The 19288-nt window shown below is 43.7% G+C and overlaps 1 protein-coding gene across 4 annotated transcripts in view; it reads left to right on the top strand.

The window, feature by feature from the left end:
* The window catches only part of SORCS1 (sortilin related VPS10 domain containing receptor 1), a 519072-nt gene that overhangs the window by 180026 nt on the left and 319758 nt on the right, over positions 1-19288 (top strand). For all 4 annotated transcript variants that reach the window (XM_044240472.1, XM_044240471.1, XM_044240469.1 and 1 more), the window contains exon 2: positions 6513-6580. In XM_044240472.1, the coding sequence (XP_044096407.1) occupies positions 6513-6580 (68 nt within the window). The remainder of the gene's footprint in view (positions 1-6512; positions 6581-19288) is intronic.

Raw genomic sequence — 19288 nt, 5'->3', positions numbered from 1 at the left:
GTGTCTTCTGATACTCTCTGTCTCCCAGGGACTTGCTGTCTTCTGACTGCTCTGTGAGCTTTCACACCTCTGCACTCGTACCCTCCTGCCCCCTTCCCTGAGAAGGGAGCCCGTACAGAGCTACCAGCTTTGTAGCTTCTAGTGACCATCAGAATCACACACGTCTTCTAGGATTTGTCTTGACTGTCTTCTTTTGTAAGGATCTATACCTGATTATACTTTTCTTGCATGCTTTCTAAGAGATTTAAACACTGTCCTCTTGCTGCAAAACTTTGTCTTCCTTAGTGTAACCGTCTGTGTACAGCTATGCCCCTCTACTTGACTGTGAGCTTCCAGGGCCTCGTACGAGTCTAATTCTCCCTTTGTGTTCTCACAGCACATAGTGGTTTTTTATTATTATTATTATTATTATTATTATTATTATCCTTGCCTCTTAAAAAAGCTTAATAAATATTTATTGAATTCAGTGTATAGAATTTTAGAGCTGAATGTTCTCTCCTCTGAAGAAAGTTCTCATTTTCTGGGAATTAGAGAAGGTTCTTATTCTTGGATTCATGACCCCCCCTAGGATTCAGGAGATCAGTGATATCATTAAAGTTATAGTCATTGTTTTATGCTCATAGATTTTATTAGATCAGATTCTTAAAGAATTCATGGCTATTCAAAGGAATGAGAACTTCTTCTTAAGTTAGAAAGTTGAATAAATGCTTTCTGAGCCAAAGACACAATCTGGAGTATACATATTTTTAGGAAAACCACTGTTGTAAGTTTGCTTCTTTTCCCTAAAACTGGAGTGCAAAGAAAACAACCCAAAACAACAACAAAAATTTCTGGCTATTGAACACTCCTCTTATGTTGTATCTAGTTCTTTAGTCCTCTGAAAGATTGTTCTAGATCTCTTCAAGTCTTATAATTTTTTGACCCCATATCACTTCTGTCCACCGTTTTAAAAATATCCAGCCACTGGTGTCTGGCAAGTAGAGAGGAGGCCACTGGAGACAGGGCAATGAGGAAACAGCAGGGCATTCTGGTAGTTGTGGAAAAAGGATGGAGGTGGATAGCTTTAGCCCTGAACCAACCCACTGGCATCTTCAGTGTGGTTTTGCCATTCATTGTTCACCCAAGCCAGACTGTGCCACACCCCAGGTAGGGAGAGTTATGACTATTAGCATGGATGAGTTCTGTGAGGTCTCCCCACATGTTACAATGACAAAAACACCTGCCCAGGCCAGCTCTGAATCACTAATAGCTAAAAGAAATACAAAAGAAAATGCCTTGTTTTATAGACTGGCACATTGTGTCACCATCTACATTGTTCTGGATTTAGAACTATAGATCTTCAGGAGTAAAAAAGAGACTTTAGGATCTTTTAGCCCAGATTGCTCACTGTCAAGGAGCCCAAGGACACTCTTTTGTTTGCTTTGGGATTAGAGTCTGTTTCTGCAGTTGGACCCAAGGGCAGAAAAGGGACATGTCTTGCTTTTCTAAGACTTCCCAGAAAAGATGAGGTGAGGTGAAGTTCAGTGGCCAGATCAAGGGTTCTGGTAGAACTGAAATCTGTCTAAATGTCCATAAGTTCTCCTACAGCTATCCTAACCTAAATTCATTATTTAAGAAGAATAGTAAGCTTGCTAAGTAAGCTCCTTCAAGAAAGATTCTCAGTAGCCCTCTGCCAGGTTGCTACTCTTAAGACGAAGAATTAGGAGAAAATACTCATGGGGAAATATGTGCATCCTCCTCAGGGAGTTGGGGGACTAGGAGATACACTGATGCCCACCAGCCTCCCATCCCCCTTCCCCTGGGATTCATTGTCGTAAGTTAGCAAAGGAATGTGTCAGTGTGCTATGTTCCTTCCTTAGGAATAGAAATGGAGAATTGCTATCCTTCTACTTGGGAAGTGTGGCATAAATGTTGGTCTAGTTATTAATACCGATGTTTTCAAAAAGATACTGTGTCGAACCAGGTTACCAGGAGGGTGTTATAGGGGTTCCTTAAGTGTTTGGGGTTTCATTTCTAAATTATATTTTTATGTTGGTTAAAGAAAACATGCTTGTCACATTCAAAGGGTCATACGCCCCAATACTGGGCATAATGGAGACTGCCCACGTGTAAAGTTAGGTTGCTGCCATAAGACAGTCGGATGCACAGCTGGCAATGAGGCTTGTCCTGATGTTTTGCTACAACAGAATATTTCTGGCTGCCTATCACGGTTTCACAAGAGAACACTGTGAATAGCCATTGGCATAGTAGTGTCTCTGTTTATCTCCATGAATGCTTTTGTTTTGTAACCCAGTGAAGACGGAAGTTGGGGTTAGATGAGGGGGGAGGTGGACGGACATTTCCCTCCCCTAGGGTCCATTGTGATGGTTGCTTCCCACCCCCTCCAAATTTATTGAGGAATAATTGACAAATATAATTGTATATATTTAAAGTACTCAGTGTGGTGCTTTGATATACATATGCATCACGTAATGATTGCTAGGGCAGAGATAATTAACGCTTCCATCACCTTTCATAGTTAACTCTCTCTCTCTTTCTCTTGATGTTTGTTTTGTGTTTTTTTGTTTTATTCGCTTTTTGGTATCAACACTTAAGATCTACTCTCAGTAACTCTCAAATGGACAATATTGTATTATTAATTATATCACCCTGATGTACACCCGAACTTCTTATAACTGAAAGGTTATCTTTGACCTGTATCTCTTCATTTCCTCCTCCCCTCCTAACCCCTAACAATCCCCATTATATTCTGTCTCTATGAAATCAGTTTTTGTTTGTTTTATATTCTGCATATAAGTGATACCATACAGTATTTATTTTTCTCGGTCTGGCTTATTTTACCTGGCAGAATGCCCTCCAGTTTCATCCATATTGATACAAATGGCAGAATTTTTTTTTTAATGACCCAACAATATCCCACATAGACACATATGCATTCTGTATATGTGCACGTGTATATATACTGCATATATTTTTTTAATGTGATGGTTTCTTAGTGTCTACGTATAGGAGGGTGGGTGAGAGGCTGGGGTTGGCAAATTGGTGGGATTATTTGGTAGTAGTTTAGGAAGACTCTGGGAGAAGGCACAGTAGTTTGGTGTGAGCCCAGATAGTGTCAGTTTAGCTCAGTCCTAGGGAGGAAGCCCATGATCACTTCCTTGAAGAACCACACTCATCCCTGTACAGATCCCAGCACTGTTTTCTGGTACTCTCTCACCTTCTAAGGGATGGATGGTTAGAAAATACCAGCTTGGTAGGTTGACTTCAAGATGCTCTTTATACATACAGACCAAGTGATGTTCCCCCAGTAGCTTTGTAAGCAGTGGATATGGCAGGAAGGAGCCACAGCGAAACAAGGGTACGGCGGCCCATGGTGCTGTGGCTCCTAGCCCAGGTGGGGACCCTAGCCAAGCCACTGCACATCATCCCACAGATGACTGGGTGCTGAGATCCTGGCTCAGTACAGGTAGAGGTGGTTAAACCATCAATAGTTGGATTATAGCTATTTAAAGAAAGTATCCTAAGAAATTTAAAAGGAACTTAAAAAAGCTATTGCCGTATGGTCATCACTTGCGGTTATGAATCAGGGATATTTTGGTACTATATAATGAAAACAAGATAGAGAAAGAAATGAGATGCTGATGAGTATTCCATTTTGCGTGTGTATGCATCAAAACAGCCTTGCTCTCATTGATTGGATTTATAATTAAATTCTATGCAGTTGGGCTCATAGAATTAAATCTATACATGAAAATTGTTTACCGAATGAGTAAAAATAAATTACTGTCCATATATTTTTAAGTACATATAACATTTCACTTGATGAAAAAGTTTCACTGATTTTTCTTTTTAAGTTTGAAAAATATGCGAAATTAGTAGACACGGGGACCAGAATAGGCAGGCAATTGCATTCTCCCCTTTTCCTCATCTAATACTTGTAGCTTGGGTCGTGGGCCCTTTAACAGGTACTAATTCTATTAACTAGTATGGCTAATTAACCAGGACGGGGAAAATAAAGGAACAACAAACCAGATCTGATACAATGAGGCATCACTATGCAGGAGTATGGAGGTCAACAGAGAAAGGAAAAACAAGGAGGAGAGAGATTGCAAGGAATCGATTGGAGACATAACTGAAGGTTAGCAGGTCCCCCTTCTTTCTTGCTCATGTTCTCGAATCAGAAAGATCAGATTGATTCAAGCAGATACACTTTGGAATGCCAGAAAGGACGCCTCTTCTGGCGCAGTATTGATAAACTGCCTGAGTGTATCAGTGGCATTTTCGTTTTCCTAGCCCCTCAAGAGGAGTCAGGGAGTGGATTTTACCTCCCTGCCGCCCTGCCTAAGAATTGCTTAAACAGTGTGTGTGTGTGTGTGTGTGCGCGCGCGCGTGCGCGCGTGTGGGCGCGTGCTCCACACCATCACCTGCTGGGTTAAAACGTTCCTTCTCCGGGGCTCGTCTGAATTCCACCATCAGATGGGTGCGAAGCGCAACCTGGGCCCCGCTGAACTTCATTATTTGGTTTACCGCTGTATTGTATCAAGAGAGCAACTACCGAGAAATGCTCTATGCCCACACCCCCATTTTCTTGGTGGGGGATCTCTAGGACTATTTGGCAAAATCATACGGAGGCGGAGTGGCGATGTCTTCCAACAAACAGCCACCCTGCTGCAGCCGATCAGCGTTCCTGGGATGGCGGTGATTGAAATTTAGCACTCAGAGTGACTTAATTGGCACGCAGACCTGTTCAGCATATGCCCCCACCACAGGTGAACCATCTGATAGACCTATAGGGTGCCTAGTACCTCACACATGCTCACATTTTGCTAAAGAAGCAAGTTCAGAGCAGGTCCTTGCAGGAAGCCTGCCTGGTGGTTCAGGAGAAGGGCCGTCGAGAGAGCTGCACTCCGCAGAGCTCTGCCTGTCTGGGTCACCTCAGCCCTTCATTCCCTTGAACTTGGAACAGGCCTGAGGTGGTGGAGTTCCAGTTTGCTTGCCGGGAAGGAAGTGTTGGGAATCTGCTCACGGATGCTCGTGCCTTCGGTAAATCAAGGCCTGTGCGAGCAGAGTGGAACCTGGAAGGACTGAGTCCTCCTTGGCAGCTTGCTGCCTTGGATTTCAAGGTTAGAATGTTCCGTGCTCACTGTGACTAGAACCGATCCCTTGGCCTTCAGGGAAAATCCTGGAAATTGATGTCAACATGTTTCTGCTGAGTGGGAAGCAGCAGGACTGGGCCAAATGTTCTCGGTTGTGTGAATCGGGAGAGAAAGAGAAACCTTGACAGAAAACAGAGCAGACCTATTCAGTTCTCATCCTTACGTAAGAAGACTGAATGGGGGGTGAGGATTCACGGGCCGTGCACACTGCTCCGTGTCCTGGGGCTCGTGCGTTCCGGGGAATGGGGGGCCCTGGTCGTCGCTGCGGATGCCGGAGGAAGCAGCCGTGATGGCCGTGAGGGTCGGAGGGACTGAGGAGAGGTAGACCTTCTCTCTGTCCACCCAGGTTGTCTTTGGTGAGCTCCTGCTGTCCTAACTGGACCACGGACTACCAGGCCTCATCTGTACTGATGCTCTCCTCGGGCATCCAGCGAAATCCTGGGTTCCTAACAAATGTCCAGTGAGTGATGGATTCTGAAAGAAAGAGCTGAGTAGTTGGCGTCTCTGAGTGACGCCGCCAGCAGCCGTGGGTTCAAGTCAGAGGAGGGTTTGCCGTGAAGCTAATGGAGCTGCGCGTCGGTGTCCCGAGACGCCTTTTTACGTTTGAGTTCATATGTTTATATTTTTTTTCTTTACGGAGGGTTCCCCAAATCCTGTACGCTTCAGGACCCCATAAAACATAAATATGCTCCTGTTCAAATGTTCTTGCTGAGCCCGTGTGGAAGGCTGGATTCCATCCAGTGGCTTTCCAGGAACGGAGAATCAGAAGAAATGGATAAAGCCAGTCCTACAAAGGAGAAGAAAGGGAAGGGATTGACATTTAAGAACCCCATGCAGATTGAAGAATAATTAGCATTTATTACCTATTTTAACTCCTCACAGCAAGCCTTTCTGGGTGATGGCATTACTGCTCACCCTCTTAATAGATGGGAACACTGAGGTTCAGAGAAGCGAAACAACCTTCCCAGTGTGGTACAGCTACTAGGACTGGGACCCGTATCAGGGACCTAACTTTCTCCCGACCATCTGCCCAGGGGCTCTCTTGCAGGGTCCCTGTTTGACAGGTCTGCTAGCCTTCCCTGAAAGCCTTCAGGCCACCAGGGTAAGGAATGCCTGGATGGGCAGGTAACTCTCACTGGAGGACAGAGGGAGAAAGTTGGGGAGGGAATCAGGCCTGAGCAGTTTAAAGGAAGGCCCTGGAAAACCCTACCCCAGTCGGTGTAAGTGATGCTCTAACAATTCATTCAATTATGTTAAGCACCCATTAAAGGAATCCTAAGTCCTCCCTTGGGCCATTTCAGTTCTATGAGATTGTAATTGTTTGAGACTAACCATGATTTCTTCTTTTGCCTTCAGGTGATTCTCATTTTGACAAAGCTCTATGACTATAACCTGGGGAGCATCACTGAGAGCTCGCTTTGGAGGTATGTAGATAAAGTGAGCTAATGGTTACTGTGTTACTTAAACATGACACCTGTGACTGCTGTTCCCCACCCTTTTATCCTGGGGGGATGATTCTTGGTTCTGTGTTCTCGCTGCTTCCCTTTTGCTTTCTGTTTCCTTTACACGTGGGTTGGGGTTTATCTCCAGGCAAGCCGGATCCTTACTTCTCTATCGGCCCCTTGTTTTGGTCACGGGTCTTTTGCTAACCTGGTCATTGGGTTGTCTTTATGCATTTTGGTTCCCACAGTTCTCACTGATATGTGAGCTCGTTGGAGCAGAAACAAAGAATGGAGGTGTCTTTGCAGAAGGGATCTACAGCACTGCGGGGTCAGCCGTCCCTGGCCATTCTGGCACTATAGCTTTTTCCCTGTGTCCCTTCCTGGCCCTCAGCTCCCTAGCACACAGGTGTGCACACACTCGCGTGCATGTCTTCATCTCTGGGATTCACACTGTACTGTCTCACACACAGAGTGTGTACAATGAATTCTTCAGACGAAAGCTATTGATCCCCTAGGATCAGACTAACTCATTGAACGCCAGCACCCATGTGCAGCTGGGCTGAAACTGGGGACGGGAATGTCCTCAGAAATCCAGCCCTCTCTTCTCTCCTTTTGTTCTGAGGGACTATATGTTCTTCTGTTTCTGTTTGTTGGTAAATGTCTGTTTTATTGGTCTCATCCTGCTGGGTGGGGTCTTTGTCAGCCTGTGTCATGTGTCCACACCTAAACCAACCTTAAGCACAGGAGGTGCTGGGTTGGTTAAACCTGGAATCTTGTCACAGTCCCTGAGCCGGGAAGACGATGGAGATGACCCCAGCGATAATATCCAGTCATCACCGGATTGGCCAGAGTCTCATTGGTCGGTGCCGTAGTTACAATGATGTCTTTAATATGTTGACTATCACTTCGGATCAGCCATCCCTGAACACATAAGCTGTGTGCGCAAATGAAGTGGGAGAGGTTATACTAATAACACAGAAGCTGGGAGTCCTCTCTGGGCAGACGCAAGCTGGTGGCTGTCCTCCACATAGGATCGGGGGTGGAAGGAGGACTTCATCCCCTATCAGTTAACATGACCAGAAAAGCCTGGTTGCGGGTTCTCGGGGTCAGGGCTGATGTCTACAGAGGAAGAGTCCAATCTGCTTTTTGTACCAGGGCTCCATCCCTGCTACACTGAACAGTGATGGGGGGGTGGGAGGGATTGACCTTGCTTTTCCTAAGAGCAGTTGGATTTCGGGGCCTGTCCCTGTAGGGCAATGCCGTTGTCACACAGAGGAGGGTCATGGGTTACAGACCAAAGGAATCTACCCCACAAAAGGATTGTTTGCTAAATTTTCTTTTAACCTGATGGCTGGTTTCCAGTTGGCTTCACACTCTGTATAGGAAACCCCGAATAAATTGTTGTGTGCTTTAGGAAAACCCCAGCAGACTGAAGAGAAGGATAGACTCTGGTATGAGGTGTCCAGATTATTGAACTCTGCCCCAAGCCAGAAGGTCAATTAGGCAGAGATTCGGTTCCAAGGAAATGATGGAACTAAATTAAGGTGTGGGAGGTTTGGTAGGAGCCTCAAAAAGTGCAATTCTTTAAAGCATTAAGGCCTGACACTGGCTCTGTTGTTTAAATTCAGGACCCCTTCATCAGACTAGCTTATGTTTCCTTGATAGATACCTCTAATGTATGTACATACATGAAGGTAAAAGCCAGCTTTTATTCTGCAGCGCATCTGCTGTATAAAGCGTAGTTGGCGTATTGGAAAATTAAAAGATATGCAATCCTGTCTCAGTGGGACAGAGGCTATTAGCAGCCATAAGTCAGTGGGAAGGGCAGGCCCCAGGGACAGGAGGAGCAGCTTGCCCTGGACTGCTGAAAGTCAGGTTCACCGTGCTCCCTTCTCTCTCACGGGGCACTGTGACCCATGCTCCAGCCCAGGGAGGATGTTTTTCTCTCATTTCAAGACGGGGGGGGGGGGGAGTTAATAAAATGAAAATGACATCACACTCCAGAAATACCGGGCCTTTCTTCTGAAGGAGCAGTCTTCTTGGGCTTGAGCTTTGAAAAGTGGCAGGAAAAAAAAAAAAAAAAAAAAAGTGGCAGGAATCATCTGTGACCCTTCCATCTTTGGGTCAGTTTCAATGGAGGATATATACATATACATATGCACACATAAATACGCCTGCTTATAGATACACACATATACACATATAATACAACCGCGTATGTTTACTTTTTTGATCTGTCCACGGTAGTCATTTACCATGTCTGCCCCGTGTTACATGTCTCATTTGTGGCAAACAACTACCATGGGTGCTCTATACTGTTAGAACTCTCGGTTTAATACTTTGATAGAAGAACCCAGGCCTTAATGAATATATAATTTATTAAAGAAAAGAGGGAAGGAGAAAAGAAAAATATTTAGAATACTTTACAAATGCTTTGATAGGGTACCTGGTTGGCTCAGTGGGTTAAAGTCTCTGCCTTCAGCTCAGGTCATGATCTCAGGGTCCTGGGATCAAGCCCTGCATCAGGCTCTCTGCTCAGCAGGAAGCCTGCTTCCCCCCTCTCTGCCTGGCTCTCTGCCTACTTGTGATCTCTGTCTGTCAAATAAATAAATAGACTCTTAAAAAAAATGCTTTGATAGGGCTTACATTTTAGGGTCGCTCACAATGACCATGTTTGGTCTTTAGGGAATCTCTTTGGGGTGTTAATATTGGAGGGGAGAGAGGTAGGTCTGGGTTAGGCCTGCTTGAAGTAAACGAGTGCCAGCTGTGGACTCGTTTTCTCCTACGTCAGTTTTTTTTTTTTTTTTTTTTTTAAGATTTTATTTATTTGAGAGAGAGCGAGCTAGCGAGAGAGAGCTAGCAAGAGAGAGCATGAGTGTGAAGGAGAGGGAGAAGCAGGTTCCCTGCTGAGCAAGGAGCCCGTGTGGGGCTCGATCCCAGGACCCCGGGATCATGACCCAAGCAGAAGGCAGGCAGACGCTCAACCAACTGAGCTACACAGACTCCCCTAGTCTTAGTGCTTAAAATTGGGGGCCTCCTAGGAACAAGCCGGATTTTAGGTCTTCACATTACATCCCTAGCACAGAGCACTGGACTTAGCCCATGGACGATGCCCAGTAAGCATCTGTTTTTGGACAGACCCGTGAGTACTTAAATTTCATATTCTTTCTTATTCATTTATTCAATAAAGATGTATTGATTAACTCCTATAGGTCTTAGATTGTTCTGGTCCAGGGAAGGGAACGTGGGTACGTGTACATAGATCAAGAGTACGTAAGCTCTGTCTGTCCTTCAGGTGTTCATTGTCTAGAGGGGGTCAGAGGTCTGTGTGGACAGTTCAAATATGAGTTAAATGTACTTGTACGGAACCTGCCGTCTGTGATCCTATTGGATCGGGTACTTGGGCAGCCACCTAGAGCTGCCAAATCCCAGAAGGAGATCCATCTGACGTAAACAAAGTGTCCTACAACCTTAAGTGTTGTATAAAGACATGAGAGAAGCGTTGGTTCTTTTTGCTCATGTGTATATATTCTCTCCTCAACTAGATTTTAAATCCTTAAACCCAGCACCTTTCTGGCTTAATGATAATGGCAATGATGCTGGAGATAACGGTGATAACAACAACAATAATAAAAAGGAACTTTTATTGGGTGGTCACTATGTGTCAGGCATGGAATGAAGTGCCACGCATGGAGTATTGCATCCTCTTACTTCATTTTTATGGTGTGCTCGGGGTCATACAATTAGTAAATAATAGGCCATATACGTTCGGGGGTGTCAGTTAATAAACTTCAATCATTTTACCGCTTACCTGTCTTCTGGAGTCCCCTCTGCCTTCTGGTGACTCTTTCCATATCTAAGCAAATAAGCAAACAAAATTTTAATCATAAATCTATGAAATAAGTGAGTTTTTAAAGCACTGTGACATTCTGAGCAGCTTATTACTATTCCAGAAAAATAGTGGGCAACAGGGAAAGAGCTTCTTGTCCAACAAAGAGACACAAGCAGTTCACAATGGAGCCCTTTTTTTTTTTTTCCCCCAATTTATTTATTTTCAGAAAAACAGTATTCATTATTTTTTCACCACACCCAGTGTTCCATGCAAGCTGTGCCCTCTATAATACCCACCACCTGGCACCCCAACCTCCCACCCCCAGCCACTTCAAACCCCTCAGACTGTTTTTCAGAGTCCATAGTCTCTCATGGTTCATCTCCCCTTCCAATTTACCCAAAAGCACATACCCTCCCCAATGTCCATAACCCTACCCCCCTTCTCCCAACCCCCCTCCCCCCAGCAACCCACAGTTTGTTTCGTGAGATTAAGAGTCACTTATGGTTGGTCTCCCTCCCTATCCCATCTTGTTTCATGGATTCTTCTCCTACCCACTTAAGCCCCCATGTTGCATCACCACTTCCTCATATCAGGGAGATCATATGATAGTTGTCTTTCTCCGCTTGACTTATTTCGCTAAGCATGATACGCTCTAGTTCCATCCATGTTGTCGCAAATGGCAAGATTTCATTTCTTTGGATGGCTGCATAGTATTCCATTGTGTATATATACCACATCTTCTTGATCCATTCATCTCTTGATGGACATCTAGGTTCTTTCCATAGTTTGGCTATTGTGGACATTGCTGCTATAAACATTCGGGTGCACGTGCCCCTTTGGATCACTACGTTTGTATCTTTAGGGTAAATTCCCAGTAGTGCAATTGCTGGGTCATAGGGCAGTTCTATTTTCAACATTTTGAGGAACCTCCATGCTGTTTTCCAGAGTGGTTGCACCAGCTTGCATTCCCACCAACAGTGTAGGAGGGTTCGCCTTTCTCCGCATCCTCGCCAGCATCTGTCATTTCCTGACTTGTTGATTTTAGCCATTCTGACTGGTGTGAGGTGATATCTCATTGTGGTTTTGATTTGTATTTCCCTGATGCCGAGTGATATGGAGCACTTTTTCATGTGTCTGTTGGCCATCTGGATGTCTTCTTTGCAGAAACGTCTGTTCATGTCCTCTGCCCATTTCTTGATTGGATTATTAGTTCTTTGGGTGTTGAGTTTGCTAAGTTCTTTATAGATTTTGGACACTAGTCCTTTATCTGATATGTCGTTTGCAAATATCTTCTCCCATTCTGTCAGTTGTCTTTTGGTTTTGTTAACTGTTTCCTTTGCTGTGCAAAAGCTTTTGATTTTGATGAAATCCCAAAAGTTCATTTTTGCCTTTGCTTCCCTTGCCTTTGGCGATGTTCCTAGGAAGATGTTGCTGCGGCTGAGGTCGAAGAGGTTGCTGCCTGTGTTCTCCTCAAGGATTTTGATGGATTCCTTTCTCACATTGAGATCCTTAATCCATTTTGAATCTATTTTTGTGTGTGGTGTAAGGAAATGGTCCAATTTCATTTTTCTGCACGTGGCTGTCCAATTTTCCCAACACCATTTATTGAAGAGGCTGTCTTTTTTCCATTGGACATTCTTTCCTGCTTTGTCGAAGATTAGTTGACCATAGAGTTGAGGGTCTATTTCTGGGCTCTCTATTCTGTTCCATTGGTCTATGTGTCTGTTTTTGTGCCAGTACCATGCTGTCTTGATGATGACAGCTTTGTAATAAAGCTTGAAGTCCGGAATTGTGATGCCACCAACTTTGGCTTTGTTTTTCAATATCCCTTTGGCTATTCGAGGTCTTTTCTGGTTCCATATAAATTTTAAAATTATTTGTTCCATTTCTTTGAAAAAGATGGATGGTACTTTGATAGGAATTGCATTAAATGTGTAGATTGCTTTAGGTAGCATAGACATTTTCACAATATTGATTCTTCCAATCCAGGAGCATGGAACATTTTTCCATTTCTTTGTGTCTTCCTCAATTTCTTTCATGAGTACTTTATAGTTTTCTGAGTATAGATTCTTAGCCTCTTTGGTTAGGTTTATTCCTAGGTATCTTATGGTTTGGGGTGCAATTGTAAATGGGACTGACTCCTTAATTTCTCTTTCTTCTGTCTTGTTGTTGGTGTAGAGAAATGCAACTGATTTCTGTGCATTGATCTTATATCCTGACACTTTACTGAATTCCTGTATAAGTTCTAGCAGTTTTGGAGTGGAGTCTTTTGGGTTTTCCACATAGAGTATCATATCATCTGCGAAGAGTGATATTTTGACTTCTTCTTTGCCGATTTGGATTCCTTTAATTTCCTTTTGTTGTCTGATTGCTGAGGCTAGGACTTCTAGTACTATGTTGAATAGCAGTGGTGATAATGGACATCCCTGCCGTGTTCCTGACCTTAGTGGAAAAGCTTTCAGTTTTTCTCCATTGAGAATGATATTTGCAGTGGGTTTTTCATAGATGGCTTTGATGATATTGAGGTATGTGCCCTCTATCCCTACACTTTGAAGGGTTTTGATCAGGAAGGGATGCTGTACTTTGTCAAATGCTTTTTCAGCATCTATTGAGAGTATCATATGGTTCTTGTTCTTTCTTTTATTGATGTGTTGTATCACATTGACTGATTTGCGGATGTTGAACTAACCTTGCAGCCCTGGAATAAATCCCACTTGGTCGTGGTGAATAATCCTTTTAATGTACTGTTGAATCCTATTGGCTAGTATTTTGGTGAGAATTTTTGCATCTGTGTTCATCAAGGATATTGGTCTATAGCTCTCTTTTTTGATGGGATCCTTGTCTGGTTTTGGGATCAAGGTGATGCTGGCCTCATAAAATGAGTTTGGGAGTTTTCCTTCCATTTCTATTTTTTGGAACAGTTTCAGGAGACTAGGAATTAGTTCTTCTTTAAATGTTTGGTAGAATTCCCCCGGGAAGCCGTCTGGCCCTGGGCTTTTGTTTGTTTGGAGATTTTTAATGACTGTTTCCATCTCCTTACTGGTTATGGGTCTGTTCAGGCTTTCTATTTCTTCCTGGTTCAATTTTGGTAGTTTATATGTTTCTAGGAATGCATCCATTTCTTCCAGATTGTCAAATTTGTTGGCGTAGAGTTGCTCATAGTATGTTCTTATAATAGTTTGTATTTCTTTGGTGTTAGTTGTGATCTCTCCTCTTTCGTTCATGATTTTATTTATTTGGGTCCTTTCTCTTTTCTTTTTGATAAGTCTGGCCAAGGGTTTATCAATTTTATTAATTCTTTCAAAGAACCAGCTCCTAGTTTGGTTGATTTGTTCTATTGTTTTTTTGGTTTCTATTTCATTGATTTCTGCTCTGATCTTTATGATTTCTCTTCTCCTGCTGGGCTTAGGGTTTCTTTCTTGTTCTTTCTCCAGCTCCTTTAGGTGTAGGGTTAGGTTGTGTACCTGAGACCTTTCTTGTTTCTTGAGAAAAGCTTGTACCGCTATATATTTTCCTCTCAGGACTGCCTTTGTTATGTCCCACAGATTTTGAACCATTGTATTTTCATTATCATTTGTTTCCATGATTTTTTTCAATTCTTCTTTAATTTCCCGGTTGACCCATTCATTCTTTAGAAGGATGCTGTTTAGTCTCCATGTATTTGTGTTCTTTCCAAACTTCCTCTTGTGGTTGAGTTCTAGCTTCAGAGCATTGTGGTCTGAAAATATGCAGGGAATGATCCCAATCTTTTGATACCGGTTGAGTCCTGATTTAGGACCGAGGATGTGATCTATTCTGGAGAATGTTCCATGTGCACTAGAGAAGAATGTGTATTCTGTTGCTTTGGGATGAAATGTTCTGAATATATCTGTGATGTCCATCTCATCCAGTGTATCATTTAAGGCCTTTATTTCCCTGTTGATCTTTTGCTTGGATGATCTGTCCATTTCAGTGAGGGGAGTGTTAAAGTCCCCTACTATTATTGTATTATTGTTGATGTGTTTCTTTGATTTTGTTATTAATTGGTTTATATAGTTTGCTGCGCCCACGTTGGGGGCATAGATATTTAAAATTGTTAGATCTTCTTGTTGGACAGACCCTTTGAGTATGATATAGTGTCCTTCCTCATCTCTTATTATACTCTTTGGCTTAAAATCTAATTGATCTGATATAAGGATTGCCACTCCTGCTTTTTTCTGATGTCCATTAGCATGGTAAATTCTTTTCCACCCCCTCACTTTAAGTCTGGAGGTGTCTTCGGGTTTAAAATGAGTTTCTTGGAGGCAACATATAGATGGGTTTTGTTTTTTTATCCATTCTGATACCCTGTGTCTTTTGATTGGGGCATTTAGCCCATTAACATTCAGGGTAACTATTGAGAGATATGATTTTAGTGCCATTGTATTGCCTGTAAGGTGACTGTATATTGTCTCTGTTCCTTTCTGATCTACCACTTGTAGGCTCTCTCTTTGCTTAGAGGACCCCTTTCAGTATTTCCTGTAGAGCTGGTTTGGTGTTTGCAAATTCTTTCAGTTTTTGTTTGTCCTGGAAGCTTTTAATTCTCCTTCTATTTTCAATGATAGCCTAGCTGGATATAGTATTCTTGGCTGCATGTTTTTCTCGTTTAGTGCTCTGAAAATGTCATGCCAGCTCTTTCTGGCCTGCCAGGTCTCTGTGGATAAGTCAGCTGCCAATCTAATACTTTTACCATTGTATGTTACAGACTTCTTTTCCCGGGCTGCTTTCAGGATTTTCTCTTTGTCACTAAGGCTTGTAAATTTTACTATTAGGTGACGGGGTGTGGGCCTATTCTTATTGATTTTGAGGGGCATTCTCTGAACCTCCTGAATTTTGATGCTCGTTCCCTTTGCCATATTGGGGAAATTCTCCCCAATAATTCTCTCCAGTATACCTTCTGCTCCCCTCTCTCTTTCTTCTTCTTCTGGAATCCCAATTATTCTAATGTTGTTTCGTCTTATGGTGTCACTTATCTCTCGAATTCTCCCCTCATGGTCCAGTAGCTGTTTGTCCCTCTTTTGCTCAGCTTCTTTATTCTCTGTCATTTGGTCTTCTATATCGCTAATTCTTTCTTCTGCCTCATTTATCCTAGCAGTGAGAGCCTCCATTTTTGATTGAACTTCATTAATAGCTTTTTTGATTTCAACTTGGTTAGATTTTAGTTCTTTTATTTCTCCAGAAAGGGCTTTTATATCTCTGGAGAGGGTTTCTCTAATATCTTCCATGCCTTTTTCGAGCCCGGTTAGAACCTTGAGAATTGTCATTTTGAACTCTAGAGCTGACATATTACCAATGTCTGTATTGATTAGGTCCCTAGCCTTCGGTACTGCCTCTTGTTCTTTTTTTTGTTGTGAATTTTTCCGCCTTGTCATTTTGTCCAGCTAAGAGTATATGAAGGAGCAAGTAAAATACTAAAAGGGTGGCAACAATCCCAGGAAAATATGCTTTAACCAAATCAGAAGAGATCCCAAATCGTGAGGGGGGATTTCTCCCCCCTCACGATTGGGTGAGGGATCTCCTCTGATTGGGATCTCCTTTGATTGGGATCTCCCAATCTCTTCTGATTGGGATCTCCCAATCTCTTCTGATTGGGATCTCTTCTGATTTGGGGATAAAAAGAGGTTCAAAAAGAAAGAAAGAAAAAAAAGAAAAAAAGAATTAAAAAAAAGGGATTGAATTAAAAATGCAATCAAGAATTTAAAAAAGAATTAAGAAAAAAAAGATTGAAGAGATTAGGATCTCTTCTGATTTGGGGATAAAAAGAGGTTCAAAAAAGAAAGAAAGAAAAAAAAGAAAAAAAAAAGAATTAAAAAAAGAAAATGAATAAACAAAAGTATAAAAAAGAAAAATATATATATTAGATAATCTAGTTAAAAAACGTTAAAAAAGAAAAGGGTAAAAGTTATAAAAAATTTTAGCAGAAGAAGAGAAAAAAAATGAAAAAGAAAAAAATCAAATTAACTGCAAGACTAAAAAATCACAGGCAGAAAGCCACGAGTTCCATGGTTTGTTTTCTCCTCCTCTGGAATTCTGCTGCTCTCTCCTTGGTATTGAAACTGCACTCCTTGGTAGGTGAACTTGGTCTTGCCTGGATTTCTTGTTGATCTTCTGGGGGAGGGGCCTGGTGTAGTGACTCTCAAGTGTCTTTGCCCCAGGCGGAATTACACCGCCCTTACCAGGGGCCGGGCTGAATGATCTGCTCGGCTTTGCTTTCAGGAGCTTTTGTTCCCTGAGTGCTTTCCGTAGAGTTCCAGAGGATGGGAATACAAATGGCGGCCTCCTGGTCTCCGGCCCGGAGGAGCCGAGAGCCCGGGGCCCCGCTCCCCTGTGCGCCCTCAGCGAACAGCTCCCAGTAACTCACGTCTGCCCAACCTCCGGCCGCGCTCCGAGCTCACCGAGCTTGCGACCGGTTCAAGGCAACTCCGAGCTGCGAGCTTACTGTCGGCTCTGTCTCTGCAGCCGGCTTTCCCGTTCCAATATCCGCAAGCTCTGCGACACTCAGACACCCCCGATCCTTCTGTGACCCCGCGGGACCTGAGGTCACGCCGACCCCGCGTGGGCTTCGCCCCGGTTTAGCCTCCGGAGCGATGTCCCTCAGCGGAACAGACTTTTAAAAGTCCTGATTTTGTGCTCCGTTGCTCCGCCCCTTGCCGGGAGCCGGCCCCTCCCCCCGGGGTCTATCTTCCCGTCGCTTTGGATTCACTTCTCCGCCAGTCCTACCTTTCAGAATGTGGTTGTTTTTCTGTTTCTAGAATTGCTATTCTTCTTCTCTTCGATCTGCCGATGGATTTGCAGGTGTTTGCAATCTTTAGATAAGCTCTCTAGCTGATCTCCTGCTAGCTGAGGTAGTCTCAGCCTGCTACTTCTCCGCCATCTTGACTCCTCCCACAATGGAGCCCTTATTCTTTACAAGTTCCTTCCACTAAACAGTGAGTCGGGGTCAAGTGGCAAATGCCATGGGGTCTCAGAACAGGAGCAAGGCCAAGAGGGACCTGACCTTGGAGTGATGTTCTAGAGCTTTGCACCTCGCTGGACAAGCCAGCCCCGGATGACGGGGTAAGATGCTGCTGCACCAAATTGATGAGCTTCAGCTCCCACTTGTTCTTGTCACTGATTACACCTTAATCTTGGAGCAAGTTGTTGATTTTGTTTTGTGTTGTGTTGTTGTGCACTCGGGGAGTCCCACTGAGAGGAAAGGGGGATGATCTGATGCAGAACAATTAACTACACCTCAGAATCTTCTCCACATTACAGTGGATTAAGCTTTGAGATTCTGCAGAGCTGCTGGATTTACCATATTGGAGCAAGATAAGCTTAAAGGTTGAGATAAATAAAATGTCAAAATCTAGATACAGTATCTCTGAGAAGAAATATATTCATCTTTTTCCCTGTGTGCCGGGGGTAATCAGCGCTTTGCTGGAAGAGGCTTAGCTGGTGAGAAAGCTCTAGGCAATTCTGGAAGGAGCAGGAAGGATACTCTTAAAGGGACAGGAGCCTGCAGTGCGTGTGTCCCAGAGCCTGGCTGACGTGGCGGACTTCTCTTCAGATCCGGGGCACCGTTCCAGATTCAGCTGGAGCACAAGCAAGCATCCCAATACATCTTCCAATTAGGTACTTTAGGAGTCATACCTGCTTTCTGGGGACACGGAGCTTGTGGTTAAGGTAGGGAGCATGGTCAGGCATTCTGTCTGATTCCAACTTGGGAGCCGGGCCTGGCTCCTCGTACCAGGAGCCACTTTGTTATCTTCTTGGGTGTTACACACAGCAGTTAGCAAGAGATGCTTCCCAGTGGAGTCTTTGTGGAGAGAATGGCGCAGAGTGCCTACAGGCAGCATCTGTGTGGGGTCGGCTGCGGACGGTGCTCTCTGGAGAGCGCCTGTGGTTCAGGCTGACAGAAGCTGACCCAAGTCTGTGAGCGCCAGCCCTGTGGCGGCTGCGATGAGCTGGCCTTGGCTTGCCTTCCCGCTCCTTATGCGGGGGAAGAGCAAAGGGCCACTTGGGACAGGTCATTAGTCCCTGCTTTGAAGGATGCTTTGCTACAAAACCCAGTTTTTAGTCATCTGCAAAAATAAGAGTATAAAAAATAGGGATACCCACCCTAAAAAAAAAAGAAAAAGGAATCCAGCTACAGGATGGTAATTTCCCCACGGGAGGACCCTTCCTGTCACACAGCTCTGATGATGTTACTCAGCCCTGTGCATGCAGATGTTTAGTGCCTTTCCAGGGGCCTCAAGGAGAGAGCCAAGCTCCCCAGCAGGACCAGGACAGGTGTTGGATTCTGGATTCTGGATTGTTTGGAGCTTTCTCTAAGTCTCACTTTCTTTCTCATATTTGTGTCCCATGGAGTTGCTTGTTTGCTCCTGGAGTTAAAAGACTATCGTATTAAAACATATTGCTATTTTTTTAATCGAAAAATATAATATATGCTCATTATAGTGAGCCGAACAATGCAGAGCAGAGACAAATAAAAACGTTAAAAATGTTAATAGTCTCTTCCCACACAGACCTAGCTTTCCTGAGGTCGCTGACGCTAAGAGTCTTTGGTGATTCTCTCCATATCATTATGCCCTAACTCAAAAAGACCAACAGAGAGGTATATATGTCAGCATCACTTTTTTGTTTGTTTAAGAAAGTAGGAGTAACTATTTGCAGCGCTCTGATAACATGTTTGTTTCACTTAACAATGAGTCTTGGGTGTCTGTCCAGATAAATATGTTAAAAAGACGGAGTCAGGTGGATCAGTATCAGATCATATGGATACGTATGTGGAGTTAAACAGGGGCATCCTAACGTAAGTCATGCTTCATGCGTGCCACGCAGTGTCCTCAGTGCTTTTTCCC

The sequence above is a fragment of the Neovison vison genome, chromosome 2, assembly GCF_020171115.1.
Source record: "Neovison vison isolate M4711 chromosome 2, ASM_NN_V1, whole genome shotgun sequence".
NCBI lineage: Eukaryota > Metazoa > Chordata > Mammalia > Carnivora > Mustelidae > Neogale > Neogale vison.
The sequence above is the reverse complement of the archived record's forward strand: the minus strand, read 5'-3'. Positions and strand labels throughout refer to the sequence as shown.